Below are 25963 nucleotides of genomic sequence, written 5' to 3' on the forward strand. Positions count from 1 at the left end.
AATTGTAAAGTGCTGTTGTCTCTCGAAACTGAAGATCGCTCTCTGGGAGGAGATCTGCTGTGTCAATTCATCTCTTAGACAGATTCTTCTTCCTGTAGAGAGCCCTTGTCTCCAGACAGCTGCCACTAACTGTGGTCCAGAGTAGTGACTTCTTCCTCCAGAGAGCTGCCTCAAGTCTGGCCCAGACAAGACTCTCGGTTTCTCCAGTAACGCCCTCTTTTATCCTCCCAGAGAATAGGCATGGGATAACGCAAGGGCTTCAGGGAAAAATTACTTCAACCAATGAATTTGCTCCTCCTAAGCACGCAAGCTCCTCCCCAGGAGTTCGAAAGGGTTAAATTCCTAGTAAAGACCAGAACTAGAGAATTGTTAAGTACTGACTTAGCACTTAGTAAGAACCTAATATCTCATTATCTCATTAGCACTTAGTAAGAACCTAACATTAAGTGACTTGAGTTAGGTCATACAACTGAGTAAGTGTCTAAGGCCAGCTGTGAGCTCAGGTTTTCCTGAGTCAAGGTCCCACACTCTACCCACTGAATCACCACACTAACCCTTTTACTAGCTGAGGTGAAGTGAGAAGACCTGTTTTTGTGTATATATGAAAAAGAGTATAAAGAAGGAGTTTTTAAAGAATATGAGAATACTGTAGGTTTTGATTTAAAAATCGGAAATTAATAAAGAATGTGAGATTTAGGTAGGGAACTAGCCAAGTACAGTGGAACAAAAGTTGGATCAGGGATGCTAGCTTTGAAGTCCTAGCTCTGTTACTTATTCCCTATATGATCCTCAGACAGGTCACAGAATTTCTTCAGTTTTTTTCATCTGTTATGTTCATTTGAACAATAAAACTATGGATAGTTAATATACATAAGAAAAGTTAATAGTACAAGGCAATAAAATAAAACCTCATTACCTACTTACTTTTCTGGTTTTCTACTGGCTAATTTCATAATCCAATAGTATTAAAGTCTTTACTATGTATAATCTAATGGGTTATTAGCTGGGGATAAATCCAAACAGTTCCCAATCTTAAAGAGCTTACTCAGTCTTTTGGGGCCTTACTTTCTAGATTTAGCATATGGATTATTATCTTTTTCTTACCCTTTAGCTGTCTAGTGAAACTTGTTCCCAGAATGTTTTTTAAAATAATTGAAGGAAATGCTAATTTTCAATTAGAAGTAAATGAAAATAAAGATTTAATTTTTACTTGATCCAAGGTCATGGAACTGCTAAAAACTATCGATTAGGATTCTTACAATGTGCTAAGTCACTGGAATGGATATAATTATCTAATTTATCATACTTAACAGTTCTCCAGTTCAGTAATGTATTTACTAGAATTCCATGAGATTCACACCTTTAAGAGAACATACTTTTAAGGAGCTCCCACAAGCCCAGGGAGTACCCACAAGCCCATTCTCTGGGAGGATATAAAAAGCCAGGATTGAGTCAAGGGGAGGACTTCCTTGGAGAACTTCAGGGGACTTCGAAGGAGAGGACTTTGGGAGATTCAGAACTAGGATTGACTTCTGGGAGATTCACAAGGCAGAATACTCTTGGAGGCAGAGTCTGATTCATTCCCAAGTCTACCTTTGTGCTGGCTAGAGGCTAGGGAGGATGAGAGCCTGAAGCTGGCTGAAGACATTTGGACAAGAACTCTCAGGGAATCAAGGAGAGAGGAAGGCCTCCAGAAAACTAGCCGAACCCCAAGTGAAGGAGATAAGATTTAGAAAGAGACAGTAAAGGACTTTAACTCCTAGATGCATTTTGGGATTATTGAAATGGAACTGAAACTAAGGCTGCCTCCAGAAGCTCCCCAAGAAAACTGTTCCCAGAGAACAATTACAATTTGGAGAGATCAGAACGTTACATTAATTATATCCATTCCAGTGATATAACCTTGTAAGAATCCTAACAACTATCCACAGACCCTTTAGGGGTTCATGAACTTTTGACTGCAGAAGTCTCATTGTATTGATAAAAAAAAAAAAAATCAATCAACAAGCTTATTATTAAGTGTGGCTAAACTAAAGGAGTTTACATTTTAATGGATTCAGATAGTATGCAAATAAATAGGCATACAGTATTCAAAATTATAAAACATTACAAAGCTTAAAGAAAAAAAGCCTTGTGGAAAAAAATCCGGATTCATACTGGTCAGAATAAGACCAGCTTTAAGTGCCCAATGTTCTCTTCCCCTCCTCCAAGACAGGGAACTTGAATATCAATTAACTGTTAATTTCCCCCACTATTCAATAGTTAACCACTAGTACTAAATCTTGTTCAAAGTCCCCTTGCACTTATCCCCAAAGTCTGATTCTCCTTGATCCAGATAAGGATGTTATAAAAATTCACTCTACTTTCTTCATATTCAGTGGCCTAACTGGATACAATCCAGAACACCAATAAATCTCCTAGTGTATATCTATCCTCCCCAACTATTCCCGATTTATGTATCTCTCACCATCATAAAACTTGATTGTTGGACCGTATCTTTGTCTCCTCCTTATGCTGTTTTTGGTTTGTTTTCTCCTTAGAAATGGGTATAAGTAATCTCCTTAGAAACATGAGTAGAATTCCAAAATTGAGACTACCTGAACCTAATTTTCAAGTCCTTAACTGAGAAAATATAGAGAGTAAGGGAAAAATTGAGAACCACACATCTTTATAGCAAGGGCCTTCTTCCTGACACCAGGCTATGACTAAGGACTCTGTCCTTTCAGAATATCCTCAGTTTTCCATCTAACAACAAAAATAGCTGAAAAAGAAGATTGCTAACTTTACCATTTAGAATCTCTTCAAACAAGACAAAGATACATATAAAGCAAATGAAAAACAACCTTAGAGAGAAGAACAAAATGAAACCAGAAAAGATTACATACAGAAGATGGCATTTAAACTGAGTCATGAAGGAAGAGAAGGATTCTAGGAGGGAGTTCTTAATCTATAAAATAATCTGGAGAAGGAAATGGTAATCCACTCCAGTATTTATGCAAAGAAAATTTCAAACAGATTCAGGAAGAATGGGATACAACTGAAACAAATGAATAATAAAATAATAGTAAAAGGGAAACTAGGAAAGGTAAATCAGGCCAGGGTGTAAAAGATTTGTTCTTTAATCTATAAGGAATAGAAAGTCAATAAAAGTTTTTGAACAAGAACATAAAATGATGAAAATAGCATTTAAACAAGATTAACATACTGGTGCTATTACGGGTGGGTTTGTCCACTATCCTCACCAGCACAGATAGGAGAACAGACACGATGGTTCATTGAGCAAAATGAGGGAGAACTTTGTTCATTATCAAGGGTGGTAGAACATGATCAAAATGAATAAAACAGACTGTTCAAACCTATGAGATAACATTTTACTTTGCACAGTTCCTTGCATATAGTAGATGCTTAATAAATGCTGTAGAATTGAAAATCTCCTGCCTGATGATAACATTATTTTTGATTAGGTCCAATATTCACTTGAGTAACACAAAAACATAACTAATATTGGCAAGTACAGGGTTTAGCCCAAGTATATGTCTTTCTTACTCCCTGTTTCTGTGATAATTCACTTTTAATAATCTACCTTCTAATAAAAAAGCTACTTTGACTCCATGGTAACTCCAAATAAAACTAACTATATTCTGAGCAATCCCTTACCCAAAAGTGATTTTGCTTTAGGCACAGTTCTTTGATCAAAAGCTACAGATATTTTGCATATTTCCTCTAGGATTCTCTGCTTTGGGGCTCCAGACTCTAATACAGACTAAGGCAGTTAATAATACTGTGCATTACTTTATATTTGAACTCAATACATGCCTATAGCCAAACCTCTCTAATTCCTCAGGACACAAATTAATCTCTAGTTGTTTTGATTTATGACTCCAAGAATTGATAAGTCTTTGCCCCTTAGTCTTGTGTATCTGTATGTACATACACATTCATACATGTAATCTCTATAACTGTATAATTATGTTCAATTTATATCATTTTGCTCACTATTCAATAAATATCTAATGATTCTGAGCCTTTCATTCTTAACAGCCTTAACTAAGAATTCTGGTTGTATTTACATATTTTATATTTACATTTAAATTTACATATATTTAAATTTCTTCTGGTTAATAATGTGAAGTTGACTTTTGTTTAAGGCTGGAAATAATTATTGGAATTACATTATTTTTTCCATGACAGAATGTATTCCAAAATCATATTCTTTTTTGAGTAAAATATGTTCCTACATGTCAAAAGGTGAAACTTTTCATGATGTAACATAATTTTTTTTTACTGATTCAGTTTACTGAATCGATAGCAATTGGGAGAAATAATTATTTCTCTTTTATGTTAATAACCATTTACTATTGGGAAATGTGGAATTTTTTCCTCTTTCTTCAAAGATCAGTCCTTTATAGAATATTCAGCAAACATCTGAAGGACATTGCTGATGAGATTAAATTAATTTTCTCCACAAACTAGTTTAGATCTCACTTAAGTGGGGAAGCTAATTGTGTTCTATTCAGGATTGAGGCCCTTTGTCTAGATTGCCCAGGATGTGAAGTGGGTTGTGGTCCCTTTAAGAAACTGTATTTCCTTTCAAATTCCCAGTCCCTCCAGGCTGGTGCATATCCTCTCCAGACAAGTAGTCTTTCTTGGATGCCAGAGCCTTTGATTCACAAATCCTGGTCAAAAGCATCCCTTTGAATTTCAAAAGGAGATCCAGCTGGTCCCAATACCCATTCTGACTTGCTAGGGCTGCTCAGCCCCCACAGATTCTAATGTGCTCAGACTTCCTAACCCCCACCAAGACACCCAATATAATAAGAGTCCATCAACTAAAGTCTTTGCAGATGGACCTTGGCAGCCCTCTTTACTGCTAGGACCTTCTGTCCACTTAGAATTTCATTCTCAGTGCAAAACTCCATTTTCCATAGATCTGCCATTATAGAAGTCAGTTTCTTGGTAAACTGATTTTTCTATCTAACAATAAACTTTCATTTTGCAACTAATATTTGGGAATGAGTGAATTCTTTCACTCCTAAAACCTGTGGCCGATTTAATGGGGATTCTTAATAACTCTCTCATAGCCACTAACCTCTAGACCACCAGGAATCTAGACCACTCAAACACCATCAGATGGAATTGGCCTAGGAGCAAAAGTCACATAATGAAGGTCAGTCTCCAACCCCTTATTACAGTAAGTCCATCTTTCATTGTAACACTTATTCTTTCTATTAATTGTTAAACCAGTCAGAGTTGACTGCCAGCTGTCAAGGAACACCCACTCTTCCAGGGGCATGTAATAAGCATCAAGAAACCATCAGATCCATTTTTGGTTTAGGAAAGAAAAAATAATTACTAATTGCTCAGAAATGATACCTCTTGAACTTCTTATATGTCCACAACATAGAATCATTGTATTTTAGAGTTAGAAGAGACTCAGTGGCTATCTAGTCCAAGTGATAGTGCAAAACAATCTTTGTATAAAACCACAAGTAGTCAATCTCTCTAGAAGATATCCAAGGGGAAAACCCATTACCTTCAGAGGCAATTCATTCTTCTTTTGCATAGTTCTAATTATTTAGTTCTTTTTTTCCCCCTCTTTCTAATATAAAAATCTTAATTTGCCTTTTAATTCATTGCTCATAGTTGTATATTTTGGAGCCAAATAGAACAAGCAAGCTCTTCAAGTACAAATGGAAATAGATCAATAGTAAAAGACTTCCAAAAGAAAAGTTTAAAAAAGAAGTGCTAGCAATAACAATAGGTAAGAATATGTGCTAGAGAGCCATCTAAAAATGATTTAATGCTAAACAGAAGTAACAGGGCCTTCCTTTCTCTGACACCTCAATGTTTTAATGAGTATTTAAAATTCTTTCTACTTTTCTGAAAGTATGCTTAAATAGAAAATTTTAGCAGTACAACCTTTTAGCTATTAGAGTTTTATTAAACACCTCAGCTGGAGGCTAATCTAACCATTCTTAAAATACTCATAGAGATCTCTGACATTTTTAGATGGTTTCCAATATATTTTTACCTCTATAATTTACCTTGGTTTGAGATGAGGTTCTTAGAGAACTATAAAGATTAATTAAAATGGTTAACAAACCTAATTCAGTAAGTGTTTTCTAGTATGCTCCTGTGAGAATTCTGAACAGTAACCATCTTCAATAAACCATTATCTAGCTGGAGTCAAGATACTGGATTAGAAACAGGAACCAAGTTGAACACTCTTAACATTCCCTTCCAAACAATTTTTTAAATAACTCCTCAAATCAAATTTTGGAGTAGCAAAGCCAACAAAAAGATCATGCTGAGTTATTTTTCCAGTTTAAGAACAGAATCTAACATGTTTTTAGTTGAAGTAAAAAAGGCAAGGATAACAATCATGTTCTCAGACACTGCAAAAATCAAAAATTGATAAAATTAAATGAATTAAGGAAATTATATTTTGCTAAAATGCTATAGCATAGACAATGAAGTAATATTAAATTTTTTTACAGTGAGTTTCTCTAATAGAGGCCTCATTTCTCACATATATAGAAAGAATTGAATAATATTTGTAAAAATAAAAATCATTCCCCATTTGATAAAAGGTTGAAGGATATGAACAGGTAGTTTTCAGAAGAAGAAATCAAAACTAGTCATATGAAAAAATTATCTAAATCACTAATGGAGAAATGCAAATTGAAACAATTCTGAGGTTCAATCTCACAACTAACAGAAATGACAAATTCTATAGAGGATGAGGGAAAATAGGTACATAAACGAACTCTTGGTATAGTTGTAGACATATCTCAAAGTGATCAAAGAAAAAAAAGATCATTCCAAAGGGCTCATGATTTTTAAAAATGATATACATTTCCAGAGAGAAAAATGATGAACTGAGAACAAATTTAAAAATAATTTTCTCATTTTATTTTTATTGCCTTTTAAAAACAGCTAAAATGGTGGAAATATGTTTTGCATGATTTTACATCACTTGATTTCTATGGAGGTATCAGAGGATTAGAAAAGAGAGAATTTGGAACTTGAAATTTTAAAAATGATAAAAATAATAATATTTAAATAATAAACCATTATTTCAATACTTTCAGAGAATAGCAGATTTTTAAAGCTGAAAGGGACTTTAGAAGACTATTTTGTCCAGTCCTTTCATTTTAAACATGAGGAAAATAAGGCACAGAGAGTTTTAAATGACTGTGTAAGGTCACAGAACTAGCAAATAAGTTTCCCTGTTCCCAGAATATCGTTTGCTTTTAGAAGAAAACTATTACTTGATGCAAAAAAAATTTTAAGACTTTTTTTCTTAGCTGTTAGATATAACATTATTCTATCCAAGTTCCTGAAACAGAATCCAAAAGTCTTTAAGCTATTAAAAATTAAAACTGAAGAATTTTTGGGTATTTTTGTAGTATTCAGGAGAGGGATAGTCACATCATAAAGAGCTGATCTTAAGAGTAAGGATGACCTGAGCTCAAGTCTAATTCTGATCTTTCAGTGACACAGGCAGCAATCTAAGACTAAAAGTTGTACAGTAGGAGCAAATCTGCATGGGTAGAGAGGGTTTCCTCACTAAAAGTTCCTTCCATAACTGAAATTATAGTTCTAGTTCAAAAAAAGTATTATTCATAAAACTAATATCTAGTTTTCAGGGTACAACATGTAACATATCATTTCCTTTTCCAAAAAAATGTATGAGAATAAATTATATATAAGTATTGAGTATAAACATAAAAGTTAAAGAACCTATAAATAAAAGCTCCAATTTATGTAATGTTCTTTAGTTCAAAATTTCCTAAAGCCCCATTATATCACCTCTGATATTATATCTATTTTGCAGAGGTAAGAGTATGACTTGAGCCTCTTGGTTTGTTTTGTGGTGTGATGACCCTTGCAAAGAAATTGTAAAGTAAGACTACCTACAGATTCTAAAACTGTTATGTGAACATCACACTAAGATTTAATAGTCATTTCAGAACACACTAAAGAAAATCAATAAAATAATTTCTCATCCATCTTTTTTATCATCATAAACTAATATTTAAGAAATAAACCCACTATAAAAAAGCTGAAATAAAGTGCATCACATTTTGTAAATTTGGGAAATGAGCTAAATAAAATATGACTTACAAAATTTTGCTTCTTTAATTCTTTGCAGAAAAACAGAACTAAAACAAATTTTAATATTAACAAAGTTGTTTTTTTCTTTCCCCCCTCACTCTTACCTTTAGAAATCTCTCATCAGTCAATGATGCAACTTGTTTTTCTGGAGTTTGCTTCTCTACGTACCTGAAATTAGCATATGAGACATACACACATACCCAGAAAACCATCATGTGAAAAATAAACAGAAACTGTCACCAAAAGGACCCCAAATTCTTCCCAGTTTAACATCAACAAGCAGGTTATTTCTTTCTAAAATTCAAAATGATGGTCAAGATTTCATAAGTCCTACATTTGAAGCATAATGCACTCACCAGAGAATTTGTGGGCAAGGTGGAAAAAAATGCAACTGTCCAAAATGAAAAGTAACATGAATCAGCATAAAAGGAACTGAATCATCTATTTGAAAATGCAACTAACCAATATGAGTGACTTGGTTACCTGACACATTACTACTCAAAAGAACTAACATGCTCTAAAGCTACATTAATAAAACCTGGTACCCAAAATGAGAGAGTAGATGCTTCTGATATTTTCTGCTTAGCAAACTGATTACTCTTAGCAATGCTATCAGAAAAATTCTTATCAGAAACAATTGTACTAAATGATCTTGGAAACCCCTTTTACCTCTGAGAACCATAAGAGTCTATCATTTTGTTCATAAATATGTCGCTGCTAAGTTAAATGTGTCTTTTAAGATAATGACTTTTTTCTCCTAACTCTTACCAAGGGAAAATATCTATATGAAATGATGCAAATCAAGACAAAATTAGAAGAGCATATTCATAAAACTAAGGTAAACAAAATGTAGATAGACTCAGAAAAGGATGAACAGAGCATGGATACTTCAGTTTCCACATCTAAAATGGTAGGAGGAGGTTGAAGAAGGGCTGATTTCTTGGGTCTCTTCCTGCTATAGATCTATGATCCCAAGACCATGAAAACTAATAAAATCAAGTTACTAATGTAGAATGTTGTGATCACTTCACCTAAGTGCTAAGATTCCATAACTTTACTATTATTAACCACACTTTTACTTGCTACATGTTCTAGAGATGCATAAATCAGGTGTGTTTCATAACCTTTGTGATTTTATGAGGTACAGCAAATCCTAGAACTATAGGTTAGACTACTAAAAAGTAAACTGTGTAGTAATTTAAGAGGTTTTCCAAACTGTAAAAAGGAGATATTTTTATAATTATGCTTTTTGGAATATTTCAGATGTGGTGATAAGACAATGTGTGGAAAGGCTTACATGTCAATAGATAAATACATAGAATATAAGGTACAGAGATGCTACAGTCTTGAGAGCATCTATAATGAAACTATAGATCTTTTGAATCATACACAAGTGTTAAATATGCACTTCTTTTTTACCTCATAAAAGAGGGAAGGCGCCGAATACTTTCACATTGGTCTTCTGATAAAGAATGTATTCTTCTCTTTGCTTCTGGGAGATCACAGCACAAAATGCTGAGTGGCTGGGAATAGAAATGTTCTAATATGGCCAGCTGAAAGAAAGAGAAGATATTTGGAATGTCTAGAGAGCAAATCTTTTGTCATGTATCAATTCAATTGGGGGAGGGAGGGGAACATTTTTTAAAAAATTTAAAAACCCAAAATATTTATGAAGTTAATTTGGTTATTATCAGGCTCAATTCCCATCTGACACATGATAAATGGATGCCTCTGGACAAATCATGTAACTTTCGGGTACCAACTCTACTACCAGGACCTTCCTCCCAGTGAGATACTCATGTAAATATTTTTAGATCAGACCTATGAGTTTATACACATATATAAAGATTTCATTATTCAGATATAAATACATATGTATATATGTTTTGTGTATTTGTGTGGAATGTTATTAATGGTACTATAGTCATTGAATAAAGAGATTTGAACAGTGTAAAGCAGTGGTCCTCAAACTTTTAAAATAGGGGGCCAGTTCACTGTCCCTCAGACTGTTGGAGGGCCGGACTATAGTAAAAACAAAAACTCACACTCTGTCTCCACCCCTCAACCCATTTGCCATAACTCAGCAGGCCGCAAAAACGTCCTCAGCAGGCAGCATCTAGCCCGTGGGCCATAGTTTGAGAACCCCTGGTGTATAGTATATAGACCCAGATTTTGAGAACAAAGTTAGAAATTATCAGTCACTATTGTCTCTTGCTTTCAGGAGTTCCCAAGTTGGGCTGACAAAATGTATTATTGCTTTCTAGAGCCCCCACACTAGGGTGATTAAAATATACCTTCTTATTGGAGAAGTGATGAGGCGGGACTCCTGAGGATGGTGGAAAAATGGAGTCCATTTATTTCAAGGACTTTCCCCTTTTTATAATGTAACAAAAACAACTCTGAACACATGGGACCACATAAACAACTTGCTATGTAATTTGCCACCTGGTATCACTCTTCCACCTGCTTCAATCTCAACACAGGTTATCACTGCCCCCTGACTTCTCAGGAAAGCTGAGAGCCCTTACGGTAGATGGGGAGCCGAACCAGACATTGTCAGCAGGTTCCCTCTGGGCTGAAGGGTCTTAAATCTCACCTAGAGTTTCCCCCCTGACTGTAACCCTATACAAGCCACCTAATAAAAATAATCAAGAAAACATCAATAACTATCAATCTATATTTCTATTTTCTTACCTATATAAATATGAGTGCTAAACCTCTATGAATAAGGATGTCTCCCTAAATAAGGACATTAGTGGAGAACAGGCAAGCTTTCAGAAGTGATAGTCAGCATTCAAATACATCTTTATCATTTTACAATTAACTGAAAGATGCAGAGAATTTTAGACCCTATCATACTTATTGTTTAATGATTATTTTTTAAAAATATTTTAATAAGGACAATAAAGTGCTGCCTTATAAGCTTATTTACAAGAAGGGATCTCCTATCTATATATCAAAATCACAGGTTTCTTTAGAAGATATAATAGAAAGAACCCTTTTCAATGACACTCTGAAAACAAAATATCAAGCTAGGTATAAAACAGAGACATGTGCTATATGTTTGCCAAAAGCAATTATTCACTGCTGGAAGAGATCCAGCATAGTCTAATCAAGGAGGGATTCTCTATGGTTAGTGAAATTTTCCAGATGCTCTTGGTTACAAATGTCATTGTGCTGATTGCATTAAGCCCCTACACACTAAAGAGACTCCTAAAAGAGATCTGTATTCACTCAAAGGAATCTAACCAATCCATCTATGCAAGAAAGACCAAGTGTATAAATAATGTGGAAACATTTTTTATTGACTTTGATTAGTATTCTTATATGGCAGCAAGACATGGAATACCACTATCTCAGAAGAACTAAAAATAAGCATCAGAGTGCCACATGGTAGATGTGAGTTCTTCAATACATAACTAATGAGGAACTCTGAAAAACAAAAGTACATCATCAAGAAATTGTTGAAAGAAAAAGAGTTTTTTTTTGTTTTTTTTTTTTCTGGGCTAGTCAAGTGGCAAAAGTGATGGGTGATAGGTTGACAAATAAAGCATCCCATTAGTACTCTCTCAAATTGAGAAGGTAAGGAAGAATTCCCAAACTTTGTGTGGATCTGTTTTGTTTTGTTTTGTTTTGAGAAAAAATGGACAAGAATCACAAAGGATTGATAAGTAAATGTCAATTGTGGTCTACAGAATTGGCAGGAATTCCCAAATCAATGACACTACAAAGTTGTTATAAAATCATCTTATTTGAGCCTCACAACAATGCTGTGAGGTAGGAGCTAAGTATTATTTCACAGACAAGGATATTGAGATTCAGGAAGGTTAAGTGTCTTGCCAATGGTCACACAGCTATGAAGTTATCCGAAGGAAGATCTGAACTTGTATCCTAAAACTTATATTCACTCTATTAAAATTTCTGTACTCAGGCAACTAGGTGGCACAGTGAATAGAGAACCAGCCCTGAAGTCAGAAGGACTTGAATTCAAATCTGGCCTCAGACACTTAACATGTCCTAACTGTGTGACCTGGTCAAGTCACTTAATCCCAAGTGCCTGGGGGGGGGGGGAGGGAAGAGGAAGTAGCTGCTTACTATTACTTATCAAGTAAAATTCCATTCTTTATTCTCACATTTAAGATATTTTGCAATCTTGCATTAATAGATCCTCCCCAGTTTTATCTCATTGTTCTTGTTTTCATATGTGGGATGTCCCAATAACATAATGCAAGTTTCAATTATTAAATATTTAAATTTTAATAGCTTAAAACTGTAAAGTGCTGTCGTCTCCAGAGACTGCCAATTGCTCTCTGGGAGGAGATCTGCTGTGTCAACTCAAATCTCTTGGACAGATTCTTCTTCCTGTAGAGAGCCCTTGTCTCCAGACAGCTGCCACCAACTCTGGTCCAGAGTAGTGACTTCTTTTTCCTCTGGAGAGCTGCCTCAAGTCTGGCCCAGACAAGAGACTCTCCATCTTGAGTGCTGCCCACTTTTATCCTCCCAGAGAATGGGCGTGGGATAACGCAAGGGCTTCTGGGAAAAATTACTTCAACAATGAACTTGCTCCTCCTAAGCATGTAAGCTCCTCCCCAGGAGTTCACAAGTAAAACTTCCAGTAAAGGCCAGAACTAGAGAATTGTTAAGTACCTACTTAGCACTTATCTCATTATCTCATTAGCACTTAGTAAGAACCTAACATCAAACTACACTAGATTTTTGGGACCCCCTATAATTATGCTAATATAAAAAAACTGTCAGTCCCTGTGCACATTCTACGATTAACTATCTTTGCTTACACTATGCCTTATGTCTGGAATACCCTTAGTCTACTCCATACCTGTTGAATTCCTACCTCTTCTTGGTTCAAACTCAGATACCTCTTTGTAGCAATACTTTTCTCTCCTTTCCTTCTTCCAGCCCCTCTCCTCCAAGCTGGTAATGAGCCTCTGCTCCTCAGACTTGAAAAGCATTCTGATTTTTTTTTCACTTATGTACTTACCATGTATTAATTTGAATCATAGCTATGACTGTGACAGTGCTCCTACCAGATAATGCTCCATATGAACAGACTATTAGCCCACAAAATCATAAGAGTTTAGGGCTAAAGAAACTTTATAAATGTAATCTAACTCATTTTAAAGATCAAGAAACTAAGTTTCAGAGAGGTGTAGTGGTTTGCTTATGGCAACTGAAATCCTAAGTAGCAGAACCAGTTTTCAGAAGCAGAGTTCAAATTCAAGTCCACTGAACTAAAATATAGTATGTTTTCTTCTATAACATTGGTTTCTAAATGGAATTCTTTTGGCTTATGCGGGGAATGGGGAAGTGGGGAAAGGAATTACTTGCAAGTATCTCATATATGAACCAAGTTCTATCTTTTTTTGCATTTATAGTCAGCAAAGAATAATGGAACCAGTATCATGTGAACATGATGTAAACTGCATCCCCTTTAATCTGTGGGGGAAGGGTTGGAAAGGCTCTGATGTAAACTGTGGGGGCAGGGTGGTCCTGAGTCTCAAACTCTTCCAGGCCTCTGGGCATGAACCCTTACAATTCATGAGGGAAACTCCCAGATAAATAATCTCATTCAATTAGAGATCTTGGCTTGGGGCATAATCACTGAAGCCTATTGAATTGAAAATTAGCCCTTAATATCCCCAGCCTCTAACCTCAGCCTCAAACTTCAGAAGGCTAATAAAAGACAACTCTAAACCCTCAAATATTTGCTAATACCCTTCTGGACTTAGCCTCCTGGGTCTTTCTCAGTGTAAATCTTTGCAGAAGTCCTAACAATATTTTGCCCACTGATGCCCATAGTTTCTTCTCAGTGTGAACACATCTTTGCAAAAATAATCTTAACAGAATTTTGCCCACTAAGAAAGCTGTCTATTTAGGGTACTGTTTTCTTAGCGTAAACAAACCCATTCTTGTCACATACCTCAGACCTGTATTTATTGGGGTTTGCAAATTCTTTCTCAAAACCTGTGACCAGCGAAAGGGGATCTCATTGCTGCAAGGAGATCTCTCAACCCTCAATTCTCATACCTCAACAAACGTATGTATATGACATTTAAAGGGATGTCTCATAAATCAAAAAAAATTTGCCCCCAAAGAAGAGATATGGGAGGTCTTCTTTTCTTTTACAGAAATGAGGGAGAATGAAGTGGAATACTGTATTATTATTCCTTTTTTTCTCCTTTATTATTCCTAGAGACAAGGAATTATTGCAAAGATACCACAAATTCATATGAGTACCAAGTATTATTTTATCATTATGTATTTTCTCAATCTTGATAGAAGATAGAGGACAAGATAAGGGAAGGCCAAGCCAGATTTAAATATAATTGGGGAAATGAGTAACAAATAAATAAAAATACAATGGAACATAAATTAATAAGTGGTTTTCTAAGGCCAGAGTCTGCAGGAATCCTTTTGGACAGTTGAGTGACTATTATTTCTATGTGACATTACTGCTATATATAACAGCAGATTCTTTATAACATGCTAATTAGTTTTGCTGCACTTCATTTTTCTTTTCTGAAAAATTTCTTACTGTAAGAGAAAGGAAGTAAGAGGAATGATGTATGAGAGAAATTGAGTGAAGACACTATAGGGAATACACCCTTAAACTTAATTGTGACTTGAGACTTTATAATGACAAGTAGAGCTACAGCTTAAAAAAAATTACAGGGGTTTGTCCCCTCCAGTTTCCTACCACTTCTTAATTAGCATTTAAGAACCTCTTTTAAAGGCAATTTATTCTTTTATTTCTGGGATACATTTCCTAGGTTAGAATGTAAGCCCAGAGTTCCCCAAACATTGGGAAAAAAAGGCCAGGCAGGAGAGTGGGAACTTCTTACCAGGTTTTTTAATCTTGTGTTTTGCAGTTTTTACTTTGCACTCCTTTTATTGACAATTACCTTATCAGATACGAGATGTCCTTTTTCTCACTAGATCTTATTAAAATCTTTTTTGCTTTTTTTCTTATCTGAGTCTCTGTTTTTGTGATCATTACAGTCCAACACAGATAGGGGGGGGGGGGAAGAGTGCTATCAAAACAAAAGATATCAATGAAATAGATTTTTAAAATTAATGACAATGTTATAATGATAGCCACTGCTGTTAACTGAGCAAAAGAAAAAATATGAAGTGTAAAGAATTTGGCAGTGTTTATCTAACATTGTCCACAGGAAGAAAAGTGGTATCCAGGGGTATCAAAAATCCTGATTACCAGAAAAGTAAACTGCAGAGAAACAGGGATAATTATCCAGGTTTTTAAAAAATCTGCACAAAATATTCTACAAGATTAATATTCTTTTTGTTATGGTTTTAGTGGCCAACAAGAACCTTCAAACTACTAATTTAATTTCCCAGGTACCTTAATAACAGGAAGGAGGAGTCCTGAGTAATAATTAACAAGTTAATTCTCCAGAGTCTAATTACTATATGATAACAGAGAAAATTAAGTTCCAGAGCTTGAAAAGCTGAAACTAAATCAGGAATATAAATGGTAACCCCACCAATTACTCAAAAAGTCCTGTAAGACTCTATCAGAAACAAGCCAGCCTCTAATTATTTCAACTACAACCTTATTTTTCCCCAATAAGAAATAAAAGTTCATTATTAATATTTAATTTTATTTCAAAGTAATTTTCAACCATCAGTTGTCTCTTACACTGATATTACATTGTTTTAATTAAATGTAAAAAATATTATTGCCATGAAGAAACTGAAGACCAAAGAAAATGAGGGACTACAATAAGTAAGCAGCAGAAGCAGCACTACTATAGGAACTTCAAACTTGCTTAGCAAACTAAGCAACTTTTCAAATATGTTTTTAATATCTAATCAGCTGGAAGTTGATTGCTCTGTGATGCCAATGAAGGCAATTTCTTGAGTTCACTTTTTATGCATGCTAATTATAAGCTCTGTGGCAAAAGAATGCATTTTAGCCAATGATCTTGCTATAAGGGTGTCATTGGTCAAGAAGAGAGACTGGGGAAAAGGATTTTGGAGGCATTATAGAAAACTAGTTGAAAAACCATTCAAGACACATGTTCTATTGTCAATGGGTAGATAATAACTTTAGTTTAAAAGACATAAAATCACAAAATGTTAGATTTGAGGGACCTCAGAGATCATGCAGTCCAATCCCCTCATGTTCCTCCTCAGGAAATAGAAACTCAAGAGTGGTTAGATAACTTTTCAAAGTCAGATAGTCAATTAGCAACAGCTACAACTAGTAGTTAATGTTTAGTGTTTAAAATTTATGGAGAACTGTTTTCCTAACAATCTAATGAGATAAATACAGGAATTATCTTTGTGTCATTGTGGAAATAGCTCATAAAATTATCTGACTTGCCCATAGTTACACAACTGGTAAATAGCAAAACCAGAACCTAAATGGAGGTCATATCATTCACATTTTACAAAAAGATATTTTCAGTATTTTATCAGGAAACAGAATATAATATGATCCTTTTAAACAGCAAGAGAAAATGTTCTATTTTAAATGTAGAGGGTTTTTTTGTCTTAATTTTACTTAAATACATGTTTAAGTTATCTTTAAACACTATTCAGCAATAAATAAGTATAAGATTTCAGAACAATATAACTTGACAAAATTTGTTCAAAAGCTATCATTGTATGATCTTTATTTATACTAAACATTTTTACTTTAAAAACAAAACAACGGATTAGTATACTTAAAATTTCTTCAATGTACTCTTACCTGGAGTCCTTTGATAAAGTTCTGAACTGAAAAATCATGGTATAGAAATATATTGGTCAGAACTTGCAATGCTTTCTCATTGAGTTTAAAGGGGAACCGGGTTGTAAGAAGCAACTGAAAGAAAAATGGAAAAGTACATTAATTATTAATTTAAAGAGAAAATTTTTTCTTAGTTTCATTCCATAAGCAGAAGACAAAAGCCCTCTTTCCAAAGTACATTCTTGGAAGCAATGAAAGAAGTTTATTAATCCTGTAGGAAAAAGACAGTACTAAAAAGACTGTTTCTTGCTTCTCCAAATGTTTTCTTTTAGTTAAATGATTGCTGATATTTTTTAAAAAACTGTAACTGAAGATCAATGGAATAGTATGTGGAAAGTTTCTGAGAACAATGAAATGAGTTTTCCCAAAATGAACAGATATAAGACATTAACAAGAAAATTACACCTCATCTCTAATTGGCAGAAAACAGAACACAGTTTCTTCCTTCATCCCCCATGTTTATATAATTAATGCAAATTAATAAAGTTCTATTATAGATGGCCTGGGTACTGCTAAATCTTCTGACCATCAGAACAAATATAAGATATATTTGGATAATATTAACAGAAAAATACAAATAGTTTTCAATGAAAAAAAGATATATATGTATATAATACATAGTGAAAATACACACACACACACACAACACACAACACACAACACACAACACACACACACACACACACACACACACACACACACACTGAAAACTTGCCCTATGCATCATGATTCCAAGGAAATTTAGTAACTGAAAGAAGTCATGCTCACCCAAAACCAAGTATATAAAGCCACTGCAAAACAATTTTACATTTGAGGAATGGAAAAACTGTCAGTATATGGTTTTTGATAAATTTAGACATGCATATTGTCTTCCTTTTGGGAAAAAAAATGTAAAGGTGATCAGTAAGTGTATCAAATTATCATCGGTTGACTAAAGACAATCAATCATTCAGCATATACAGCATCTCTGCAGAAACTCCTTTGCTTACAAGCCTAACTAATGACCCAAAGAATATATATTTTTTAAATTTGGGTAAAATTAGCTAAAAAGTTTCAATTTCTTTTTCTTTTTTTTCTTTTGCTGAGGCAATTGGAATTAAGTGACTTGCTCAGAGTCACACAGCTAGGAAGTGTTAAGTGTCCTGTTTTTTTTTCTATATTATTTTTTTCAAAATTTTGTGCTAATAAAATTTTTTATAGTTATTTGTAGTACTTAATTTCAGGGCTGACACTCAAAAGATTTCACTAAAAATTTTAAACAATTTTATGTGATATAAAAGGCAAAAAACTTATTGTTTTATATAAATACATACATATATATATATATATATATGCAGACACACACACACATATGCAGATACAATAAATTTTATCATGAGCTACATAGACTGAAAGTATAAAGATGTGACTATATCTTAAATTTCTTTTCTTATGTGAAGACAAAAATAATCTGGCACAAATTAATAAAGGATAATGCAAAACTGCACAAATGAATGTGCTCAAATGTTACTTTGAGATATGTATAGCATTCCTTCATCTACATATGCACTTTCATGGCACAACTGTGTTCTCTGCTATCTTGGTTTCTCTGGGAAAAAATTACCTTGTCCAGTAGTTTAGCCAGGTGTTCCTTGCAAGACAATGACTGGAGTAGCTCTATACATAGAGAAGACACTGCCTGAGGAAGCAATCGATGGATAATGATTGGAGATGTAGCAATTCCAAAAACAAGTACTATTGGAAGCTCATGTAGATACTGACTAGATTCCAAAAGAAAAAAGGAAACAAAAATAGTCTTTAAGTAGCTAGATATATTTCAGTACTTGATACTTCTGAATGAGACAAAGTATAATATTCTTACCTTATCTGATAATGGATAATAATAGAAGTTCTCATGTTTAAACAAGAAATCCTAGCTTCTTAAAACTAGATGGCATCTTAAGAGTAAATTAGGTTTATCTCCTCATTTTGCAGAAAAAATGAAAAAAACTGAGATCCAGGAAGATCAATAATAGATTCAAAAAAATTCATTAGCAAAGATCTCACATGTCAATAATCTAATTCCCACCCAAAGATAGAATTCTATTATATCCTTGACAGATGGGTTATCCAGTCACTGCCAGAGCACTTTCAGTGACAAAGAGCTACAAAGTAAATGATCTATTCTCAGCTAACTCTAATTTTTAAAAGGAGTCTCTAAGAAGTGGGGTAAACAAATCTTTTATGTATATATGTGTATGTGAGTGAGTGTGTATATGTGTGACTATGCATGTGTGTGTATAGCAAATTTTAATGGAAATTTCTTTAAAATGTATTTTGCCAGAGTTCCAAACTATAAAAATCTTATCAAGTGGATATGGAAGATATTCAGTAAATAATTATACTACCTTATTGAATAATTCTGAAAGTAATATCTCAAGTGGAAAAATTATGTTGAGAGAGAACAGTGAAGGGGAAGAAGGAAGGAAATATTAAAGTGCATCTGAAAATTTTCAAAAAAATTGAAGGAATAATTGCTGTGTACCAAAACCAAAACTTTTTCATAATGAGTTAGAAAAAAAAATCTGGGAAAGTGACCCAATGAGAGATGAAGTAATTAATCTCTACAATAACAAGCAGGTCCAAATTGATTTTCCATTGATGAAGTTAAAAGTTTTTGGTGCATCCTTTGGGGATCTTATTTTTACTAAACTTGCTCATGAAGCTTTAATTCCATTTATAATAATATATCTGTGAATTACGATTATTAGTTCTATTCTCAATCATAACAGAGCCAGAAAGGACCTCAGAGGTCATTTAGTCCAGTGGTGTCAAATTCAAACAAAATCAGGGACCACTAATCCATACATAAGGATAACTGTAGTCTTCAAATTGACTTAGTTTGAAAATAATTTTACCTATGTTTATTGTATTTTTATTTATATTCCTTAAATATTTCCCATTAAATTTTGAGCTGGTAGGGGCCACATTCAGGGGCTATGTATTTGATACTTCTGATCTAATTCAACTCCTCATTTTATAGATGAAGAAACTAAGGTCCAGAGAAGTAGTGTCTCTTGCTCAAAGTCACCTAAGTGGCAGATTGGGATTCACACTAATGTTCTATAACTCAAAGTTCATTGCTAAAAAGAGCAATGCAGTAAAAAAAACTGCAGCAAACTGCCTCCTCAAAGCAAGAAACAAAATGAAAACTGAATATATGTGAACACTTTCAAAAATTACACTGAGAATAAAATTAATAGTCAAAAAGAGAAATAATCAAGGATCTCTTTAATTTTTTTTGACAGTCTTAATAAACATTTAATAAATTTATACCCCAAAATGTTGTTAGGTTTTGAATAAAGTTTTTTTTTGTAAAAACTTAATCACTTTATTTCTAATATTTAGAAGCACAGGAACTGGGCCTATGATTTCCCCTGCATAGAAATTCCTATATGAGAAAACTCCCTCTTTCAATGCAGGTAAGCACCTCCAGTGCTTAGGAAAGTCACCAAGAGTGGAGCTATCAAACACAAGCCAGTGGGCTACATTACAGCCAGGTCTACAGGTCCGAATGCAGTCTAAATGAGATTAAAATGTAATTGGAAAATATTTAACAAAATAAATAAAAATATGATAAGAAAGAAAGAGAATGCTAATATGTGGCTTTCAATATGTGGCTCATAAGTATCCTTAAGTATAGTTTAGTGACCCTTGTTTCTATTTAAGTTTGATACTTGATATTTTATATTTGAATTTGAAACTCTGGTATTAAACTATTTCTTGTGTTTTATATATACATATATAATATATTACATACAATTTAACCTTTTATTGATGATAACTTTAATAATAGTAATAATAGCTAGCATTTATATAATGCTTTAAGTTTGCAAAGTGTTTTACATATGTTAACTCCTTTAATGACTCAGGGGGCAAGCCTATGAACATTAGTCATAATAATAAACTATAATAATTTTAGTCTAAAAAGACTAAGAGGTTATTAGGTTTATAAGAGCTTTTATTTTAGATAAAATGATTCTGCTTTCTCTTCTGTGCTCTCCTCCACTATTAATTCTAACTTCTCATTGCATTAACTTTTGGTAGTTCTAGCCTTAGTTAAATAAAAGAGTCACCATGAACATCAAGTATTTGATAAAATGTGATCAAAATTTTTTGTAAAGAGAGTCAAAGGTTATGGAATTTTGGAAAAACAAATAATCACGAGATAAGCTACTGTGGCATGCAACAGTAAGGTAGTCAATGGTGCCTAAATTGCCTGTTCTCTTCCTTGTTCCATGATTTACACATATATGTAATACATTTTAACATTTAAATATCTTTCCTTTAAATTCCCTCAAAGTATGTTACCTTGTGAGGATGGAGGAACAGAAAGAGAACGAATTTGTTTTCCTTTGGTGACCTGTTAGCATTCAAAAAGGTATCATTCTTGACAAACAGACTGTTACAAATGATCAGAAAATGGCTAGACATCAGAAAATAGCCGTTAGCAAATTTTAATGACACAAATTTTAATGACACATTATCAAAGGAACGAGCTATTTAGCTTTTCATCCAGCAAAGTAAGACCCTGCCTTTGTAAGACAAATGTGCTTTGGGGAGGGGAAGGGGAAGTCTGCTTAGTGAGTTAAGAACTGGTTAATTTTCTCCTTTTGATTCTCATTACTATGCAAGGATGTAAATGCCAAATCTGACAGCAATTTTCATTTATTTGGCATTTGAAGCTTGGATTCTCTCCAGTTTCTATCAAATTGAAGAAATATTTAATCACCATTCCTCTCCAAAAATGGTTACTTCTTTATTAAAAGAAAATGTTGCTATAATTGATCTTAAAAGCTAGAAGAAAAGAAGAAATGTGAGATTTTTAGTGCCAACATAAGAGGAGAAGACTATTACCTGCTGATAATTATGAAGTCTTGAAGTACTTTAGTTGAGAAACTTTCTATGTCTTTCAAGATGATCACAATAGGAGGTGATTCCTTCCAGTGACTAAAAGAAGTTATTTTTTTGTTTGCATTTTCAGAACCTGTCTTCTGTAATGACATTGGGAAAATTAAAAGCAAATGTTGCAAATATGCTTTATACAAAATTATGATGCCAACTGTTGATAAATCTCTTAATATGGTTTATAACAGTGGTATCAAATTCAAATAGAAATGGATTCCAGGAGACTACAGATTAACTTAGAAAACCACAAATTAACATATTATATTCTTATTTATTTCACTAAACATTTCCCAATTATATTTTAATTTGATTCAGGACACAATGGGGTGGTGCATGAATTTGATATCTCTGTTTTACAATATTGCTATTTCTTTTTATTTATCCATATAATATGTAAAGAAATGTATTTAAAATAGTAAGTCGCAAAATCTTTCTTGTTTCTGGTTGCATAGAGGATAGAGTGCAAGTCATAAAGTCAGGAAGCTGAATTCAAATCTGATCTCAGATACTTATTAACCGTATTACCCTGAGTAAGTCACGATGTTTCAGGTTTCTCAGCTTTAAAATAGAGAGTATAAGGGCACCCACCTTCCTAAGTTTATTGTGAGGATCTACAAAGCAATCAGGTACAAAATCTGATATGTAGTAGGCACTTAAATGTTTATTTTCTTCTTCTTTCCTATAATAAATATATTCATATCACATACTCAAATTTTCTTTACATATTGAGTAGAAATGAAAGGTTCTGAGGGAGAAGAGATGAATTTCTACAAATCATTGACTTTCTCTCCCCTCCACCGCCCGCTGGGGTTAAGTGACTTGCCCAGGGTCACACAGCTAGGAAGTGTTAAGTGTCTGAGACCAGATTTGAACTCTGGTCCTCCTGAATTCAAGACTGGTGCTCTATCCACTATGCCACCTAGTTGCCTCAAAACATTCACTTCAAAGTTGCTTTTTTTCCTTCTTGTGAGAACATTCGCGACCAATTTAATAAAATTGGCTGGCATGAAAAGATTCAGAATCTCATAATCCAGTTTACTCTCCCAACTCTGGCTTCATTTGTCTCTATAGCTAATCTTCATTCTATAGTCAGCCACTTTCATATCTCACTAGTTACCACATTAGAATCTTTTGCATTTTGACATTTCCCCATTCATGATCAATAAATTCTATCTCTGGATAACTCCTAACATTGAATTCTGCAGCTCATGCATTTATTGATAGAAAAAGTAACAAAATAAAACTGATTCAGTGTGCCTGGCACACAATAGACAATCAATGCTTGCTTACTGATTCATACATAAGCAATTTATATACATTTTCTTCAGATGGGCCCTACTTGTTTTGTTTTTATTTTTATTTTTTAGTATTTAGGAGTAATTTATTTATTTTTTTTAAATTAAAACTTTTTATTTTTCAAAACAGTGGACAATTTTTCAATATTATCCTTTGCAAAACCCTGTGTTCCAATTTTCCCCACCTTCCCCGCTGCTTTCCCTTAGATGGCAAGTAGTCCAATATATGTTAAACATGGTGTAAATATGTTAAATCCAATATATGTATACATATTCATACAATTATTGTGCCTCACAAGAAAAAAAAAAGAGAGAGAAGCAAAATAAAATGAAAGCAAAAAACAACAAAAAGAGTGAAAATGCTATGTTGTGAACCACATTCAGTTCCCACAGTCCTCTTCCCTGGATGTAGATGACTCTCTTCATCACTGAACAATTGGAACTGGTTTGAATTATCTCACTGTTGAAGAGAGCCATGTCTCAGATGGGCCCTACTTGTTATCTTACTTTATCTTACTTACTGCCATTATCATTTCAACTCCCTAATACTACAAAATAAAAATTTCAAACCTTTCCTCTTTCTCTTCACAGTCCTAAACTCCACATGACCCACTCTCCCATATTTTCAGAACATAATAGCATTCTAGCTTGTTGAGATTTTAAACTTCTTCAATTCCTCTTTTATATCTCTTAAACAGTTCAACTTTCCTTCCCATTGGTCAAGAATAGGCAACAATAATATTCTTCAAAAAAGCTAATCCTCTATATGCATTTTTTAAAAAAAATATTAAATTTTATTTATTATCAGTCATCCTTTCTTTTCCACTTGCTCACAACCACTTTAAACAAGAAAAACGAAACCTTAGCTCCATACATAAATTCTTGCATTGGTTATGTCAAAAAAATAATAATAATTTTCAATATATACTCCTGAGTCCATCACCACTCTATGAGATGGCAAAAAGCATAGTTTATCATGAACACTTTGGAACTGTGGTACACCATTGTGTTGATCAAGATCCCTAAACTTTTCAAAGTTGTTTGTCTAATAAAGTTATTATTGTGCACATTTTTCTTCTAATTCTATTCACTTCATTTTGTATTAGTTCATACAAAACTCTCCAGGATTCTCTGAAATTAGTCTCTTCCACATTTCTGACAACATGACAGTATTCTATCACATTTCATAAACCCACTGTATAATTTATTCAGTCATTCCCCAAATGATGGGTACCCCTTCAGTTTCCAATTCTTTGCTAACATAAAAAAAGCTGCTTTAAATATTTCAACATATGTCCTTTCCTCTCTCGTTCTCTTAATCTTTTTGTGGTATGGATCTGACATTAGTACTGATGGGTTACAGGACATATACAGTTTAAATACAGACCCAGTACTGGTATTGCTGGGTCAAAGATATGTTTAATAGCTTAATAATATAGGTATAGTTTAATAGCTCCTTAGGCATAAATCCATATTGCTTTCTTGAATAGCTAGACTAGCAATAATTCATCAATAATTAATTAGTATACCTGTTTTCCCACAACCCCATCAGCATCTGTCATTTCCTTTTTGTCATCTTAGCCAATTTGATGGAAGTGAATTAGTTCCTCAAAGTGGTTTTAATTTGTATTTGTCTAATTATTAATAATTTAGAACAATTTTTTTCATATAACTCCTGATATCTTGGATTTCTTTTTCTGAAAATGAACTCTTCATAATTTTTCACCATTTATCGATTCAGAAATGGGTCTTATTCTTATAAATAATTCCCTAAATTTGCTATAAAGATTTTTCCCATTTAGCAGCATTGGTTTGGTCTATGCAAAAACTTTTTATGCAACTAAAGTTACATATGCACCCCTTGTGATTTCTTTTTACTATTACCAAGTTTTTGTTGAATATTGAGTTCTTGAACCCAAATTAAGATCCTTGGATTTCTTAAGCATTAAGATATTGTGTTTACTGACTTCTATTTATTGTTTACCAAATATGTTTCAATGATCAATCTATTTCTTACATAGTATCAAATTGATGATTACTGCTTTACTAAAGTAGTTGGGCTCTTTCCTTCCCATTTCTGTTTCATTAATTTCTTGATGTTCTTGACCTTTGATCCTTCAGGTGAAATTTTTTTTTTCATCATTTAAAAAAATTATATAATGCAATCCTTTGGTAATTTGGTTTTTTGATCTTCTCTTGAGCCCAAGAATAGTCATTACAATTAAACAGCACATAGTTACACTATGTAACTTTGGGGAATATCTTCTTCCTAATATTCTCTTTAAACCCTTAGAATATAAGCAAAGAAGAATATAACTTTTACTAGTAATTGATCCATATACAAATAAAAGAACACTTAAAACTCATCATTCTTAAGGGAAAAAAGGAACTATTACTCAATTAAACATGTGTTGTCCTTATTAAACTAAAATATTGCTACACCTTCTAAAATTTTAAAACTTCTTAATCATAAGCCAATTATTTAACAGAAAATTACTTATTTATACACACCTGTGTGACACTCCTGTACCATGTAGAAAGAAAAGCCATTGAATAATGCATCCTTCTCTGGGATGACTGAACATACTCCTCCTCTGTGGACTCCATGTCTATAGAGCATCCCATCAGCTGTGATGCCAGTTTTTGCAAAATATGCTTTATATCTATGGAATAAAAAAAGTAAAAGAATCCAATTCACTTTATACAGTTTAAAATGTAAAAAAAACTATTTGCTACACTGTTATTTTATTTCTACATATTGTATTTTCCCTCAATCTCAATCTCAATCTCAATCTACAATTCTACAATCTACAATCTATATTAACAAATTATT

General features: G+C 33.4%; 1 protein-coding gene across 2 annotated transcripts in view; it reads right to left on the reverse strand.

Moving 5' to 3' along the window:
* Nucleotides 1–25963, reverse strand: part of ORC3 (origin recognition complex subunit 3) — an 89321-nt gene that overhangs the window by 39904 nt on the left and 23454 nt on the right. For both annotated transcript variants that reach the window (XM_074310328.1, XM_074310327.1), the window contains exons 6-11: nt 25642–25793; nt 21785–21921; nt 18492–18648; nt 16850–16963; nt 9538–9671; nt 8223–8286 (exon numbers count right to left, since the gene is read on the reverse strand). In XM_074310328.1, the coding sequence (XP_074166429.1) occupies nt 8223–8286; nt 9538–9671; nt 16850–16963; nt 18492–18648; nt 21785–21921; nt 25642–25793 (758 nt within the window). The remainder of the gene's footprint in view (nt 1–8222; nt 8287–9537; nt 9672–16849; nt 16964–18491; nt 18649–21784; nt 21922–25641; nt 25794–25963) is intronic.

This window comes from Sminthopsis crassicaudata, chromosome 4, assembly GCF_048593235.1.
Source record: "Sminthopsis crassicaudata isolate SCR6 chromosome 4, ASM4859323v1, whole genome shotgun sequence".
Lineage (NCBI taxonomy): Eukaryota > Metazoa > Chordata > Mammalia > Dasyuromorphia > Dasyuridae > Sminthopsis > Sminthopsis crassicaudata.